This window comes from Leptinotarsa decemlineata, unplaced genomic scaffold, assembly GCF_025532065.1.
Source record: "Leptinotarsa decemlineata unplaced genomic scaffold, Ldec_3_MD MMD2_P_RNA_scaffold_2, whole genome shotgun sequence".
NCBI classification, from domain to species: Eukaryota; Metazoa; Arthropoda; class Insecta; order Coleoptera; family Chrysomelidae; genus Leptinotarsa; species Leptinotarsa decemlineata.
In genome coordinates, this window is record NW_027412529.1 from 2,426,600 (window position 1) to 2,441,267 (window position 14,668).

The 14,668-nt window shown below is 33.2% G+C and overlaps 1 protein-coding gene across 7 annotated transcripts in view; it reads left to right on the forward strand.

Annotated features, from left to right (window-relative positions):
• LOC111506509 (serine/threonine-protein phosphatase 2B catalytic subunit 2) overlaps positions 1 to 12,865 on the forward strand; it is a 306,256-nt gene extending 293,391 nt beyond the window's left edge. For 5 of the 7 annotated variants that reach the window (XM_023161593.2, XM_023161596.2, XM_023161597.2 and 2 more), the window contains 2 exons: positions 1,912 to 2,116; positions 2,227 to 4,446. In XM_023161593.2, the coding sequence (XP_023017361.1) occupies positions 1,912 to 2,078 (167 nt within the window). In that variant the 3' untranslated portion in view covers positions 2,079 to 2,116; positions 2,227 to 4,446. Of the gene's footprint in view, positions 1 to 1,911; positions 2,117 to 2,226; positions 4,447 to 5,432; positions 5,906 to 9,137 lie in introns of those variants that run through there. The other 2 variants (XM_023161595.2, XM_023161594.2) reach the window with 2 other exon arrangements.
• The last annotated feature ends 1,803 nt before the right edge of the window (positions 12,866 to 14,668 follow it).

Below are 14,668 nucleotides of genomic sequence, written 5' to 3' on the forward strand. Positions count from 1 at the left end.
TTTCATTTGTAACTAAAGTTACGGCAGTTTCGTCCCATAAGAACATTTTCAAAGGTATACATTGAACTAAAAATTATTGATTACATTAGCCCTTATATAACACCACTGTAGGTGATAGATTAGATTAATATGAGGCTTCTGTGCTAAACAGTCACTACACTGCGATCTTTGCAGGTCTATTGTGTGTGCCCTCATGTATGCTAGAATTCCTTGTCTAGGACCGTCCTTGTAACTAGACTCCATATATTGAGAGGGTTGTGGTTTTTCCTCTCCTAATGTTGCAAACCTTATCCTTGACAGACCTTTGCAATAGCATAGTATGTGTACGGAGGTTTCCTCATCCTCTTGGCAAAGCCTGCATAGGGCTGTGTCTGCCAGTCCGATGTTGTTCATGTGTTTGTTGAGTCTACACTGTCCCGTCAATAGCCCGACTAGAACTCTAGTTGATCGCTTATTCAGACTCGGTAGGTACTCCGTGAGTTTTGGCGATGGCTCTTTAATGAACTCTTTGGCCTGTCTCATACCCGGCGCCTTATTCCAACATTTTTGAGATTGTTTTTCCTTCCAGTTGCTGTTACAAGTTTTTCGCAGCGCTTTTGCTGTACCACAAAAGGCTTCTGGACCAATGGGGGAGCATCGTGCTCGTTTTCGTGCTAGTGAATCAGCCTCTTCATTGCCCTTGTATCCTGTGTGGCCTGGTACCCAGGCTAATGACAGTCTGTTTTGACTACCTAGTTCTTGTAGCTTTTCTAGGCAGTTCCAGACCAGTTTGTAATTGACCTGCATGGAGCTAATTGCTTTTATAGCTGCTTGGCTATCAGAGTATATTGCAATAGTCTTTCCCTTAAATTTTTGCCTTAGTAACTCTTCTGCGCAGTGACGTATTGCTGCCGTTTCTGCCTGGAATATCGTCACTTTTTTACCTAAGCTTAGTGAGACTTTTGTCTTTGGTTTAGTTATATACATTCCTGCTCCTACACCTTCTTCAGTTTTTGAGCCGTCTGTGTAACAGGCAACCTCTGCATTAATTGGAGGTCCTCCCTTCCATGCCTCTCTGCCTGTTATAATTGTTTTGAAGTTTTTTCCGAAGCTATACTGGGGAAGCATCTCATCCGATGGCATTCCCATTATGGGGTCGTTTTCCAACTCTTTGTTTAGCTCGTTGTACCTCTTACCGTGCAGCATGCTTATAGGCATTTGCCCTATCATTGCATTGTCTATTACTGTAGGTAATAACAGAGGTACTCAACTTAATTGAGTACCTGAATTTTCTCTACCTGTGATAATGTGTATTCACTAATTCGAAAACCGGTAAGTAAACTAGATCGATTTGATCATTTTAACAGGTTGCACCCGCAATGATTACACTCATGAATTTCCAAGGATTCCAAATAACTGAGTTTGCAACCCTTCCTTGCATAGTGCAAAATTTCCGTATCGTTTAGATTCGGAAACTTGTGTGGTTGAATCCCAAGGAATGGTTTGAAAACGTCCAATCATTTTTACCTAGTCTGAAGAACCTTTTATGTTCAGCATACCCTTTGGAGAAATTTCAGCCATATTGTCCCACAGAAACACTATTACACTCCGAGCACTTAGGCTTATGAACTCCAGATTTCTCCAACTTGTCAACTTTACCTTTGACATTGAAAAGGAAATCAGATACCCTGGAATGTGGTCTACTTCCACATTGTTTTTTCTGAAGAAACCAAAATATGTGAGAATTACCCATTTTTTGATTTCTTATTGTTTGATCTGGAGGTATATTAATCTGTGAGTGAATTTACGGCTTTGTTTTCTGACTAACTTCTGGATTGTGTCTGCGTTGAAACCATGCACAATCCAGAAGGTACTCCCAATTTTTCCGATATGGAAATTCCTTGGATATGAATCTCATTTTTTCTCTTGCAGCATTGCAGGGTTTCTCTCCTAACCACAAAATCACCAGTTTCGCAGAAGCTAAGGGTCTGGACGCAATAAACGAACGTATGCCTCCCAGGAAGGACGCCCCTCCATCACCGTCAACCGACGAGAAGGCGCAGGACCACAATCACACTCAGTCCAATGCACATTCGTGAGCTAAACTCAACTAGGACATCACATCAGCCATCTGCAGGTGGGAGTTCTCTTGAGACCCTCTTTGAGAGTCTGAATGTAATTGATACATATTCTGATGATCTTTTGTCGCGCCGATCGCGACGTTGCTGAACGTGGATTCCTTTTTAGAATTACCTGTGATGGATCAGCGATTCGTATGCAGTGGCGTCCACCACCTCGACGACAACATTTTACATCTTTATTAGGTTATAATTACATCCTATCATTGGGACGACGGGCTCGTTCTTCGGAACCGCTGGAACAAGTAGCTGGTCTGCTTCCCTTCTCTCTGTCCTTTACGCTGTGTTCGTGCCTCGCTCTTGCACACTGACTGCTATATTACTGTTATTGATTATCATTATTATTCTTGTATCGCTTCGGGATGCCGGAAAAAGCGTCCGACTACATTCCATATCTACTGGATCGATGGTTATTGCTGGTCGCTCGGACCAAATCATTGATTACGTGTTTCTGTCATTGTATTTATCGGTTGTAACCAGTAGAGTAGGTAGTGTGAATAATACTGTTGCATAGCTCGGAACGCGATCAGGTGGGATGTTCGAGATGAGAAGAATGAATGTGATGTTTTTATAAAATCGGCACATCAAATATTCTTCTGATATGTGTCTCTTTTCTACTCTGTCTTCGTGATTTAAGCTGAATAATAATATTTTACCACTATGCGACCTAAATAACTTTTATATTGTGAAAATATATCGCAGTTAAAAAGCTCTGTCAGTTTAAAAAGTTGACTCATAAAATGACTGAACTTACTAACTGGATTCGCCATTTTTCATTGTCATCAACCAAATTAACACTTGGGGTTTATATTCCACTACAAACGGATAAAATAACATTTGAAAAACTTCATTCAAGTACATAGTTCACATAGGCATGAAATAACGGTTAGTTAATGAATAGATCAACACAATTTCTGTTTCATTTGACAGAAGGAAAGTGAAAAAGTGACATTTTCTTTATTTTTGAGTTCTGTGAAATCGTAGAACTGGCAACTCAGGAATATTACGATTAGAGTACTTGTTACGTCATAAATGGCGGCAAACTCTGTTTTTTTTAATGTCTCATGAATTTTTAGGGTTTTTGAACAGCGATTTATCTGATTACCTTGTAGGAAAACTTATATAAATATACCTTTATTATACTTCGAATACAAGCGCATCTCAAGCAAATTACAGCGATTGATTTCTCGGCTAATCTGTTGGTGGAGAATGCTACCAAAAATAGTTGGCAGGATGAAAGTTGATTCAAAACACATAAAAATCAATGCTATCGCTGTTTTGATTAATGAACCATTTTCAGATTTTTTATATGTATTTTTGAGATAACAGGATTTCTTTATGCTGTCATTGCAAACTCTAACGTTGAATTCCATTTTTAAAGTTCCTCTTTTATTTCAAGAGTCAGAAGCCAATTTTATGAAAATAATATCGTTCTCTCCTCCCCTTCAAATCTCGAACCTCCAACCTCATAGCGAAACGACCTTGAACAAACCACTGAAGCCAGCAGTGTGAAACAGCGTGCAGGGCATGGGCAATTTGCACGTGTGGAGTGATAATGAGCGTGCCATACACACCAGTCGCCACTGTTTTGTCATCTTCATCTTCATATACGTTGTTCCCATCACCGTCATCGCCATCACTATGTGTGTTTTAAATAAAAAAGTTATAAAGATAAACAAAAGATATTGCTATACCTATTTAATTGCCGATTGTAATTGTGCGGGATAAGTACATTTTTCTCTCTATTAATATTAAACGAATTATTCTATTGGGGGGGATTTTCTAGATTTCGTCGACCTTCCTTCAAATGGGGGGAGGGATGAGAAATGTTTGTTATGAAGTTATGAAATTGAAGTTGACTTGGTCTTTTCATTTTCGAAATACAGGTGTAGTTCACTAGTGTAATCAGTTTTTTAGATTAAACACGATTTGTTCTTGATTTGTTTTTCTGCATATTAAAATTGCTACATGAAAAGTTGAATCTCTGAGATAAACTCTTCTATTCAAAAATACTAATTCGATAATATAACAATCACAGTCACTGTTGTTTATACCGAGCATCCTGATGATTGCTGGTTCAATAAAAATAAAATTGTGGCTAAATGAGCCGTATGGAAGCAAAGGCCAAGAAAACCTAAAAAAAAAGAGAAGAAGTGAAAGAGAAAAATGAAATTGGCTTGTTGGTACACCGTTATTGAAGAAAAAGTGTGGCGTGTGAGCTAGATGTAAATTTATGGTGTTTTGATTTATCAAATTGTCTCTGAAATTATAATTCACATCAGGCAATAATGTAACAACGAGCTAGATCAGCAGAACGCCAATATCCACATATCCACAAAATCATGTTACAAATATTAGTTAATGTATGTACATTCTTTTGTTAGAATGTTTTCAATGATTTACATTGTGACAGCTTTTTTAAATCAAAAGATAAAGTAGAAATGAAAGTTAGTCATTTCAATACTTCAATAAAAAATTCAAATAAGCTGTCTTGATGTTTGATGATCATTGTTCAAGAAGAACAAATTCAAATATGATTGTCCATTATGCATATAATAACTTGCAATTTCAATAAATGGGTCAAATTTCAAATCAGTGATTGTCATTTCCTTCAAAGTTCCGTGAAATCGTTAAACTGGCAATTCAGGAATATTACGGACATAGTACTTATTACGTCATAAATTGGCGGCAAAACGGTGTTGTTTGAAAGTCTCGCGAAATTTCAAGGATTTTGAAGGGCGATTTATCAAACGAGTTCCTAGAAAAACTCATATATATCATATCATATTTTATTCTCGTCTATTCTGTTGGTGGAATGTGCAACCAAAGAGATACTTGGCAGCATAAAAATTGACCAAAGATGATTTTTCGAAAATCTGTGGATGTTTTCAAATTTGAACAGCAGAAGATGTATATCTATTCAAATATAACTCGTCAGAGTAACATGAAAGTGAATTGGTAAATTGAATAATCAGTGTTAATAATAATTGCAGCAAATGCAAGTTAAATTTTGAATCAAGTTCATTATTATCTCAAGCCACTATATATTTTTCCATGCACTAAAATTATGAAATAGAGAAAGGGATTGAAAATTCAACAAAAATTTATTGTACTACTGATTTTGATTTTTTATTCACTAGTATCGATGAACATTATTGGCAAAAGAACAATTTATTAAATACTTTAAAAATGATGTGGAATTAAAAATGATCTTTATCGTTTTCGCTCATGAGATCTTTTGAAGAACATCTCGAAAGGCCAAAATCCCTAATATCTGAGAGTGTATTTCGAAAATGACTCTAATTTCAATTTCAGGTTCATGTTCTTGATGAAAACAACAAATCTGGTACAATTCGAAAATTCAGTGGGGCGCAAATCTGGAAAAGATCCTTCAATTCAATATTAAGACAAAAACACATCTTGCTACGAGTTGTACTTATTTTTTATTTTTTTCATTGTACAAATTGTGTTATAATATTAAATGGTTAATATTAACTGAGCTCCCCGTAGGCGAGAGACGCCCCCTTGGAAATGGTGTGTATATAAAATGTACAAATATATGTTAACCAGTTCAGTGTTGAAGCCACCCTTGAATTTCATCAGAAACTATGAATCTCCAGCACATCTGTAAGCCATTATAGAAATATTTTAACAACATTCGAGAGGAGGGCCTTTTGCGCCTACTTGGAGATTGCGTGAATGATGATTCTGCTGTATGCCGGAGTATATATATATCTAATCTTTTTAAATTCTGTAAATTTACTCTATAATATATTATATACATACTATGGTATAGTTAATTATTAGGTAATATCTCAACCACCTATCGGAATATCAAAAAGAAATTTCATATGGCGTCCCACAACTTTTATACAAAGCTATAACAATCTCGCTTGAATTTCTCCAATAACTTTATAGTAAACGATTTGAATGTGCAATCATTTTTTCATTTGTTACTTTACATGACTGATATTTACGCTTAAGTCTTTCGAACTTCAAAATAAATATATCGAAAATAGTGTTGGCAAAACGTTATTGAAGGAAACCCAATAGCTGAGTTTCCAGTACAATACAATATTGGATAATAGAAATAAATGTTGTTGGGTCCTGTACTGTAAAAAATGTCTGGGACATGCCAGCCTCCCAGGCAACACAGAAATCCAATAGATATTCAGTGGTAGGTATGATGGACGTCCAATTTATATTCGATTGATATCTTATAGAAGTCCAATGGACGTCTGCAATATGTCAATCTGTATGTCCATAAAGGACATCGAGGACCTCTATGAAATATCCTGCAGAGACATTGTTGAAAAACGTTTTTGTCTTGTTCTGTATTTAAGAAGCAGAAAACCAAAAACAAAAAAATGTTGCACGTAGATCTTAGCAAGATATAAAGTAACAAAATTTTAGACTGGACAATATCTTGTAAAGAAGAAGAAAATTTTGATGATGGTTCAATATAAATGGTTTTGGCTATTTGGGGATATTCAGTCAACGAAAAAAAAAACAAAATAGCATTGTCCCTGACTATTTCAAAATCTGAAATAATGTCAAACTCAGATGAGATACACATGGAGTTTGAAGCAAATCTTCACACATACAACTGAAATTTTTCAAACTTACTTTTTTATATTTTATGGATGTCCATAGAACATACAAATTCCAAGTCCGCTGAGGGATATATTATGGACAACTATTCAATATCCGATTTGGACATGCACTGGATGTCCATGGGATATACAACTTTTCGTTTTATTTGTCTAGGAAAATTTGCCCTAAAGGTGCACCAGATTTTAAAACTAGCAACAGGGCTAGTTCATGACATATCGATTGAAATATACAAGTTTTCAACAGAAGGTTATCAGATACTCACAAATATATTATTCTTTCATTTTATTTAGGGAATGAAGGAAAATGGTTTTGAATTTGAGGCTAACGACTACCATCATGGCTATATTTTTGTCCATAGCGGCAAAGTCATCATAGGCCGAATTTGGTGTGAAAAATTTGGCTCAAATTTACGAAAACTGAAAGAAATTTTTACTTTCTTCATTCTTTTTGCTAAGTTATAGCTCATAAAATAATTATCTTCTTAAAATATTTCAAACTCACTATTAAAATCTGTTTTTCCCTTTACCAGCTGTCGCTCGCCCTATGAACGACAACTCTCAAAAGTCGAAACTTGTACGAGCCAAGGACTATTCTTTAAAAATTCAAATATGGAATTTGCAAAAATGTTCATGAAACATGCTCTTTTGAAATATTTTGATTTCCACTTGTACCTACATTATCCATGAAAAGTTATGAGAATTACTTTGAATTATAAATATGCAATTCCTTACTTTCTTCATATTACAAAATCGGAAAAGCCGAATTTTTGTTCCTGTCATCCAGTAGTTGAATTAATCATTACTACATAGTCCAAATTTTCTTCAACTAGAAACTAGAGTATGGAACATCTCCATAACCTTAAATGTTGAGTGTCAAAATTCACGTTGGTTTTTTGATATTTTTATTAATAATTCATAAAAACTTAAGTCGCTAGTAATTTCATTGATAATTCATTATTACTAAAGTCTGGCTTGACTGAATGTATATAATGGAGAATTATTTCGATTTCAAGGACAAATCTACTTTTGAATTTTCGAATATGATAAACTGAAAAAAAAGGGATTAGAGAATTTTGAGGCCCATTTCATTTTGAGTGACAGAGTTCTCATTATTTCAAATAACTATTTGTAAAATGATTTTGTGAAATTCGTCTTTAATATACCTACGTATGCGTCAGTTGAAGATGACATCAATCAATTGGGATAATTTTTCGAAAGGTCTATGCTTTTCTGATTAATTAGCCTAAAATAATTTTGTTTTCACATTTCCATATGTATATTCGGACTTGTTTCCTTGGTAAATCAGCTTTCAATCTGAGTTGATGAAATATTCACGTGGAATTACTAGCAACTCTCTAAACTGTTGAGAGAAGTTTAGGAAGTTGAGACAACTAAAGAAATCTTTGAAAATTTACCAAGAAAGAAATTTTTGAATGAAAAAATGAGTATTTGATACATCTGTCAATAAATAGAGTTTTTTTCATTACCACTTAGTTTTGGAGTGCTGCCTTGGGTCAATTTTCCTTCAATACTCAATTAGTGTGTCTTTTTGTCTTCTCAAAGGCTACAACTTTATTGATTTATTTGTCTTTCGACGGTTACATATCTGATTAATCTTACAATCAAGTTGAAATCAACATATTATTGATAATTAACCTCGCCTTACCAACCAGCCCTACTTACCCTTACCTAATCTAAACTAATCTATAATTAAATACATTAAATGACATCATAATGATCATGGTAAGGAAGCCTATGATATTTCCTAGTAAATAAAATTAACATAGTTACTTAAATGAAATGAATAAAAATACTTTAGTCTAAATACCACTGGTAGATTTTATTTATATGACCAGTTTCGGGTTTGACCACATTATCAAGTATAGGCAGTTTTATACTTGAAAATGGGGTCAAACCCGAAACCAGTCATATAAATAAAATCTACCAGTGGTATTTAGACAAAAGTATTTTCATTCATTTCATTTAAGTGATCATGAATTACCATAAAGTAAACAAGTCATCAATCACACATATAAAATGAACATAGTTTATCGAAAATACCATAAATTTTTCACCCCAAATTCGAAAGTCGATTATTATTTCATTGCTGTGGACAGATAAGTGGTCCAGGTATCAACAGTTTGTCTCAGGGGGTCAAATCCATAATGGTTCTATTTTATCACCCTTCCAAATGATGATCTCTCTGTCTTCTTAATAAGAATAATAGAGGAATGTTTGTGTGTACGTCAGAACTTGGAACCCGCACCATCTATGTAAACTGGCAAAAAATTCACCACTCACTCGTTAAATAACTCCATGGTACTATCTGATAGACTTCCGAATTAAGTAAAGAAATCATCAGAAAGTAATCAATGTTTTCAGGTTAGTTTTTAGTATTTTTTTTCAGTTCTGCAATTTTCTATACAAAAACCAACACTCTCGATCTTCCAAAGTAATGAAAATCAAGCCACTGGAAGCGACAAGGCAAGAACCAAGATCATGCTCGGTTGCCAACACTATACGAGACGTGTAAAGAATGTATTAAAGTTTGGGGCATATTTTTATCTTGTTTTAAAACTATATTTAGATGTGTTAGGCTAACTACTACATCTATCATCATCATCATGGACTTGTTCTCATATTTGATTCACTACCTCTTGTATATAATGTGCGCAGTTGTAGCTTTATATTATTTGTGTCTATTACACATTTTGTCTTATTATTTGTTTAATGTTGTAGCATATCTATAGCTCTTCTGACGGTGAGACCAGATTGTGGTGTGACTAAGCAATAAATGACACTTTCTTCTAAAACTAGGGACTATCAATTCGTACGATGTGTCTCAGGATGAAGTCTTTGAAAAAAACACAATCATTAAAAAGCTGATTCGGAACAGAGGAGCTCTGAAAGACGATGAAAATATGATGATCAACTATTTTTTATTAAAACTTACTCAACGAATATTTCCGAAACATCTATTCGTAGTTGTTTTGAGAGAGTTACTTATCTATGTTAATTATCTATTTTATTTCATCAATTTTAGAGAAATATTTTGAATTACTGTTATGATATGAAGTTAAACTCATTGGCGAGTCATAGATAATGAGCAAGAAAACTGATATTTTCTGTAATGTCTATTCATCAACCAATCAACAGTAATGCACTGCTCTGTGATGATATTCTGACTACCATATTCTATTTGGTTTTTAGTTCTTTCGCTTTTAATACCTTCATACAGATATTTAGGATAAACTCATGGGTGAAAGCTACATGTATAATAAATAGTACCTCGTTAATCCTGACGGTGATCGTGACATCATCTACATTTCATATCAACTTGGCAACACCATAAAAATTATTCATTTGATTTTTATAGTTTGATTTTCTTCTTCTTCTTTTTTATTACTGTTGTTCTGCGACATTGCCAACTTGTTTCTGAGATCGATTTCATGGTTAGTTCCGAAATTAAAAAGCATTTCATATTACGAAACAATAACTTTATATTTCAAATTTTGTTGAAGAGATATTTGATTGAGTAGTACAAATTCATGCACTTCCCTAGTTTACAAAAATCATAACACTTTGGAACGTGGTTCAAAAGGGAAAGTAAGTCTCAATAGTAGCGACGTCACAGTAATTTTTCTTCAAAATGGAAAAATTTGGGTATAACTTCCCGATGTGAAAAGGTCTATTTTGTAAAAATTCGTTAGAGGCTTTCTTTGGGTAGTGTTTCAAAAAGGTATGGTGTATGAATGCTATCATTAATTCACATTGTGACAACTTCATAAAAGTAAAAAATCTGCAAACTTTACAGAATCTGTGTTTAGATCATACAGATGAATGAAGAGTGTTCCTAGTTAGGTACACTTCACCTAAAGTTTTGAAAACAGAATTGATGTAATTCAACCTCAAATACACATAACATAAAACACATCAGAACTACCATACTTGAAAAAAAACTGTGCTTCAAAATTACATATGGGCATCGAAATTTTTCCATTACAAGAATTTTGAAAATCTTGAAGCTTCGAGTGGCCCTGGAGTAATAAAAGTGGTTAGCAGCATTTTGAAGGAATTGTTCATCCTCAGACACATTGTATGGGAAAAACGAGTGGTTAGATGACATATTCTAAATATACTTTTAATTTTGGATATGTATCGACACGGCGTCTAGTTGTGTTCCGACTGAAATCATTGTTTACCGATTCGGTTGAGATTTCGATATTCTCCATGTCGAAATTGAAACTTTTCTATTATTTGTTGCTGAAATACCAATTGTAAATGTTGATCATTCTCCAAGCTTGGGCTCTCCAAGCAATAATAAGCGATTATTTGTGATAGCTATCCTTAATTTTGAATAGCTTTTTGTATTGAACTTGATATTATTATATAAAATGACGTTGATATAATTGAAGAGAACAGCCATGTCATAATATCAAGTGGCGATACACTTTTTGAAAATAAACTTTTGAAATTGTATAAATATAAAACTATCTATATGCCTTCATACTTCCTAACTTATTATGATTATTATTATAATTATATATATATGATAATGCACTGAAGTATTGGGATGTTAGACTTTTTACTTTAGTACTATCACTGAGCCACTTCGAGTGGCTTTTTTAATATTAATATTGGTACTGGAACTCCACAAACAGAAATCTGCCTAATCTCTGAAATTAATTCTTTGAAATGGAAAATCTTAACGTTGAGACACGTAAGTGATTTTTTTTGTTCCGTAACATATCATCTTTGATGAACTTATCACTAGAAAGCAGATAGAGGAGGGATGCCTTTGGTTCAGTGTATTTTCGTTGATATCCATCCCTCAAACGTTGATTATTCAAAAATGCCATATAGATTTTCATGCACTACTGTTAGATTTCGACTCTACAACTACAATGAAATATATTTAAATTAAACTTTTATGGCAATTCACAGAGGGGCCAAAATGAATTGAAAATTATTTTCAATTTTATAAATAGTTATGGACGATATTTTTATTATTAAACTGATAATATGAACCTGGAATTTTTCAGAATATATACTTGACCAAAAACCAGTTACAGGGGTTGTTCTAGATTTTGAATCTTCGGTATTTTTCAGTGTCTTCAAAAACTATTTGAGTCTTGGAAAATAAACGTCAGATCAAACAATGTCATCGGGAGTCAAAATCTCATATTGGATGTGCCATATCTGTCGACATAGATTATGAAAGACAACATCTACTTAAAATACTAGTTATGTTTGTGTATGAAGGAAAATCCAAATGGCATTATATATGAGATCAGAAATCTTTTTTATCCGCTTTAGTTTTCTTGATTCATTTTATTCATGGCAGTTATTATTCTTGTATTTTTTAGCATTAAGCAAGTACTTTGATGAAGCTTTTATGACTGTTCAGTCTTGATATTGACATTAGCTAAATGCATATCAGCAGGAAAAAGTTTATTGAGGAAGATAAAAGTCTGGAATTCTTTAATAACCTGATTATTTTTCTTCTGTGACGTCGAGACTGTAAATCATGATTGTGAATTATCAAAAAGACTCATGAAAGTGAGAAATCAAAGGAATATTACCTGAGCATTTATATGATCCTCAAACTCTATTTGAGGTTTGATAAACCTACATAACTTTGTAGTGAAAAATAATCTGTCAAGGCTGGAAGTTTTATTTTTCTTCCCATTTAAAAAATTGAGGAACGTATCATTTTCGCTGAACTTATCACTAGAAAGCAGATAGAGGAAGGGATGCCTTTGGTTTAGTGTATTTCCAGTACATTTAGAGTTAGCTGAATGTTTTTGAATATACATTATATACATATTATAAAATGCGTTGATATAATTCATATCAATCGAAATGTGCAATTTAAGATGGAAATTTCTAAAGTTATGCATGTTACATTTGACAGTTGTTTATCTGTGATCGCCTTGCGTTACTGAATTTGTATTTATCTCTTCTGTCAACAACCATATAGGTTTTTTAATTAGGATTTTACAATAATTCTACATTTCAATTGTACTGAATATTTTCATTCTTCTGTTCTTTATCAAATATACACAATTGAAAAAATCTCTTCCCAATGTGTCACATTATTTATTTGATTATTTAATAAAGGTAAGTCTTGTTTAAGTCGGAGTATTATTTACCTACCCCTAAAATCTACATTTAAATAATTCAACTCAATTTTATTTACCAAGAGCAATTTTGTGCAAAAATACAAAAGATTTCGATTCCCTTAAACTTTTGGATTCGTAGCCACTCAATTAAATTTTTGTGTTTTCATGTTTTCAAAGCTATGATGAAAATTTGTTCAGAGTCACTGAATGCAATTTAAAAAAAGCAAAAATGAACATATTTCCCATCCTTGGAATACGCGAGATTCTTTTATACCTTAGTTCAAAATAAAAAGTTATGATATGTAAGTGGTGCCATCTTTATTGATATTTGAGAGTTTCAACTCCTTAACAAATGGTATAAATTTAATTTCATTTCGTTTACAACATGTACAAATAGTTAGTCAAATAATGAAACAAATGGCTTTTAGTTTTATTTTTGAATACATTGACAGAATTGGTTGATTTCAACCAACTTGATTGTAAAATTTAACACAGAAAACAGATGGCGCCACTTACTGTTAGCAGTTGAATACTTAGGTGGAGAAAATATATTCAGTTAATTAAGATGGGAAGGTGGGAGGGTATATCCCAACGATCTCATTTGACGTTTTTGATCGATGACAAATCAGAAATAGTAATATTTCATCATTAAAGACAACTTTTATTATATTATTTTATACTCTCCTACTTTCTTTCAAAGGCAACGTTTACCATGTGAAACTTATATTTCATGTTTTAGTACAAACACAACGTGGTGGTATGAAAGTGGCGCCACCTATTGAAATTTCTCAACATTTTAATGAATTTAATTTCGATAATTCAAAAATAAAACAGATGGCGCCACTTACACTCAGTTGAAAATGAATTGAATTTAGATGGGATACTGGGCAGACACCTTCACAACAGAAGTCTGAACTGATAAAAGTTAGAAATTGAATATAACCTTTTACTATTGTAATCTATTCACTTCTCTTTTCTTATATGTCGAGCGTGGAAAGCGTGCTCATTTTATATTCTAGAATAAAACACAAAATCGCGGTATGAATGTGACGCCATCTATTAGAATTTCAATAAATTTTCAGTTGACAAAATTTAAGTTTCAACAATGGAATTACTTTAATTTACAGAGACTGCAAAAAACAGATGGCGCTCAGTTCAAGTGTCTTCCTTGACAAAATTAAAAAATCTCAAAAGATACTTTGTGGAGATGCTTTCTACATGGGTTTCCCTGATGTCGGTTTCCCAATTGAAGGTTCTCGTGAAGGTCTTTCTACATGAAAAGTGAGCTTATTTTATATTCTATAATAAAACACGAAATTGTTGTATGAATGTGGCGCCATCTATTAGAATTTTTATACAATTTTAATTAGGATAGTTCAAATACTATGGCAAATTAATTGAAAAATTATCTCAATATTGTAAAATTACAACTTACCGTGCCAACTTATAGGTAGAGCAACCAAATGAATGAAAATGTTCAGAAATATTCAACATTCCTCATTTTTTCACATCATAGATACCAATTTCCAAATGAATAAGTATCTCCTTTATTCAATAAACTATTTTGTTCTCGCTATCTATTCAGTATTGCAATACAAAGTTTTATGAAATTATTATAGACGTTTCACAAACTACAACTAATGATTTGATCTTCACAAACTTGATTTTATAGTATGTTATTCGCTACGAAAAAACTACTGTGATAGCGAAATATGCGATATTAAAAAAAAAGGTTGTAAAGATACAATTGTAAACAACAATTCGTTTAGGCCAGTCTCAACTTACCTACACTGTAGGTTGATGGATTGACACCTAT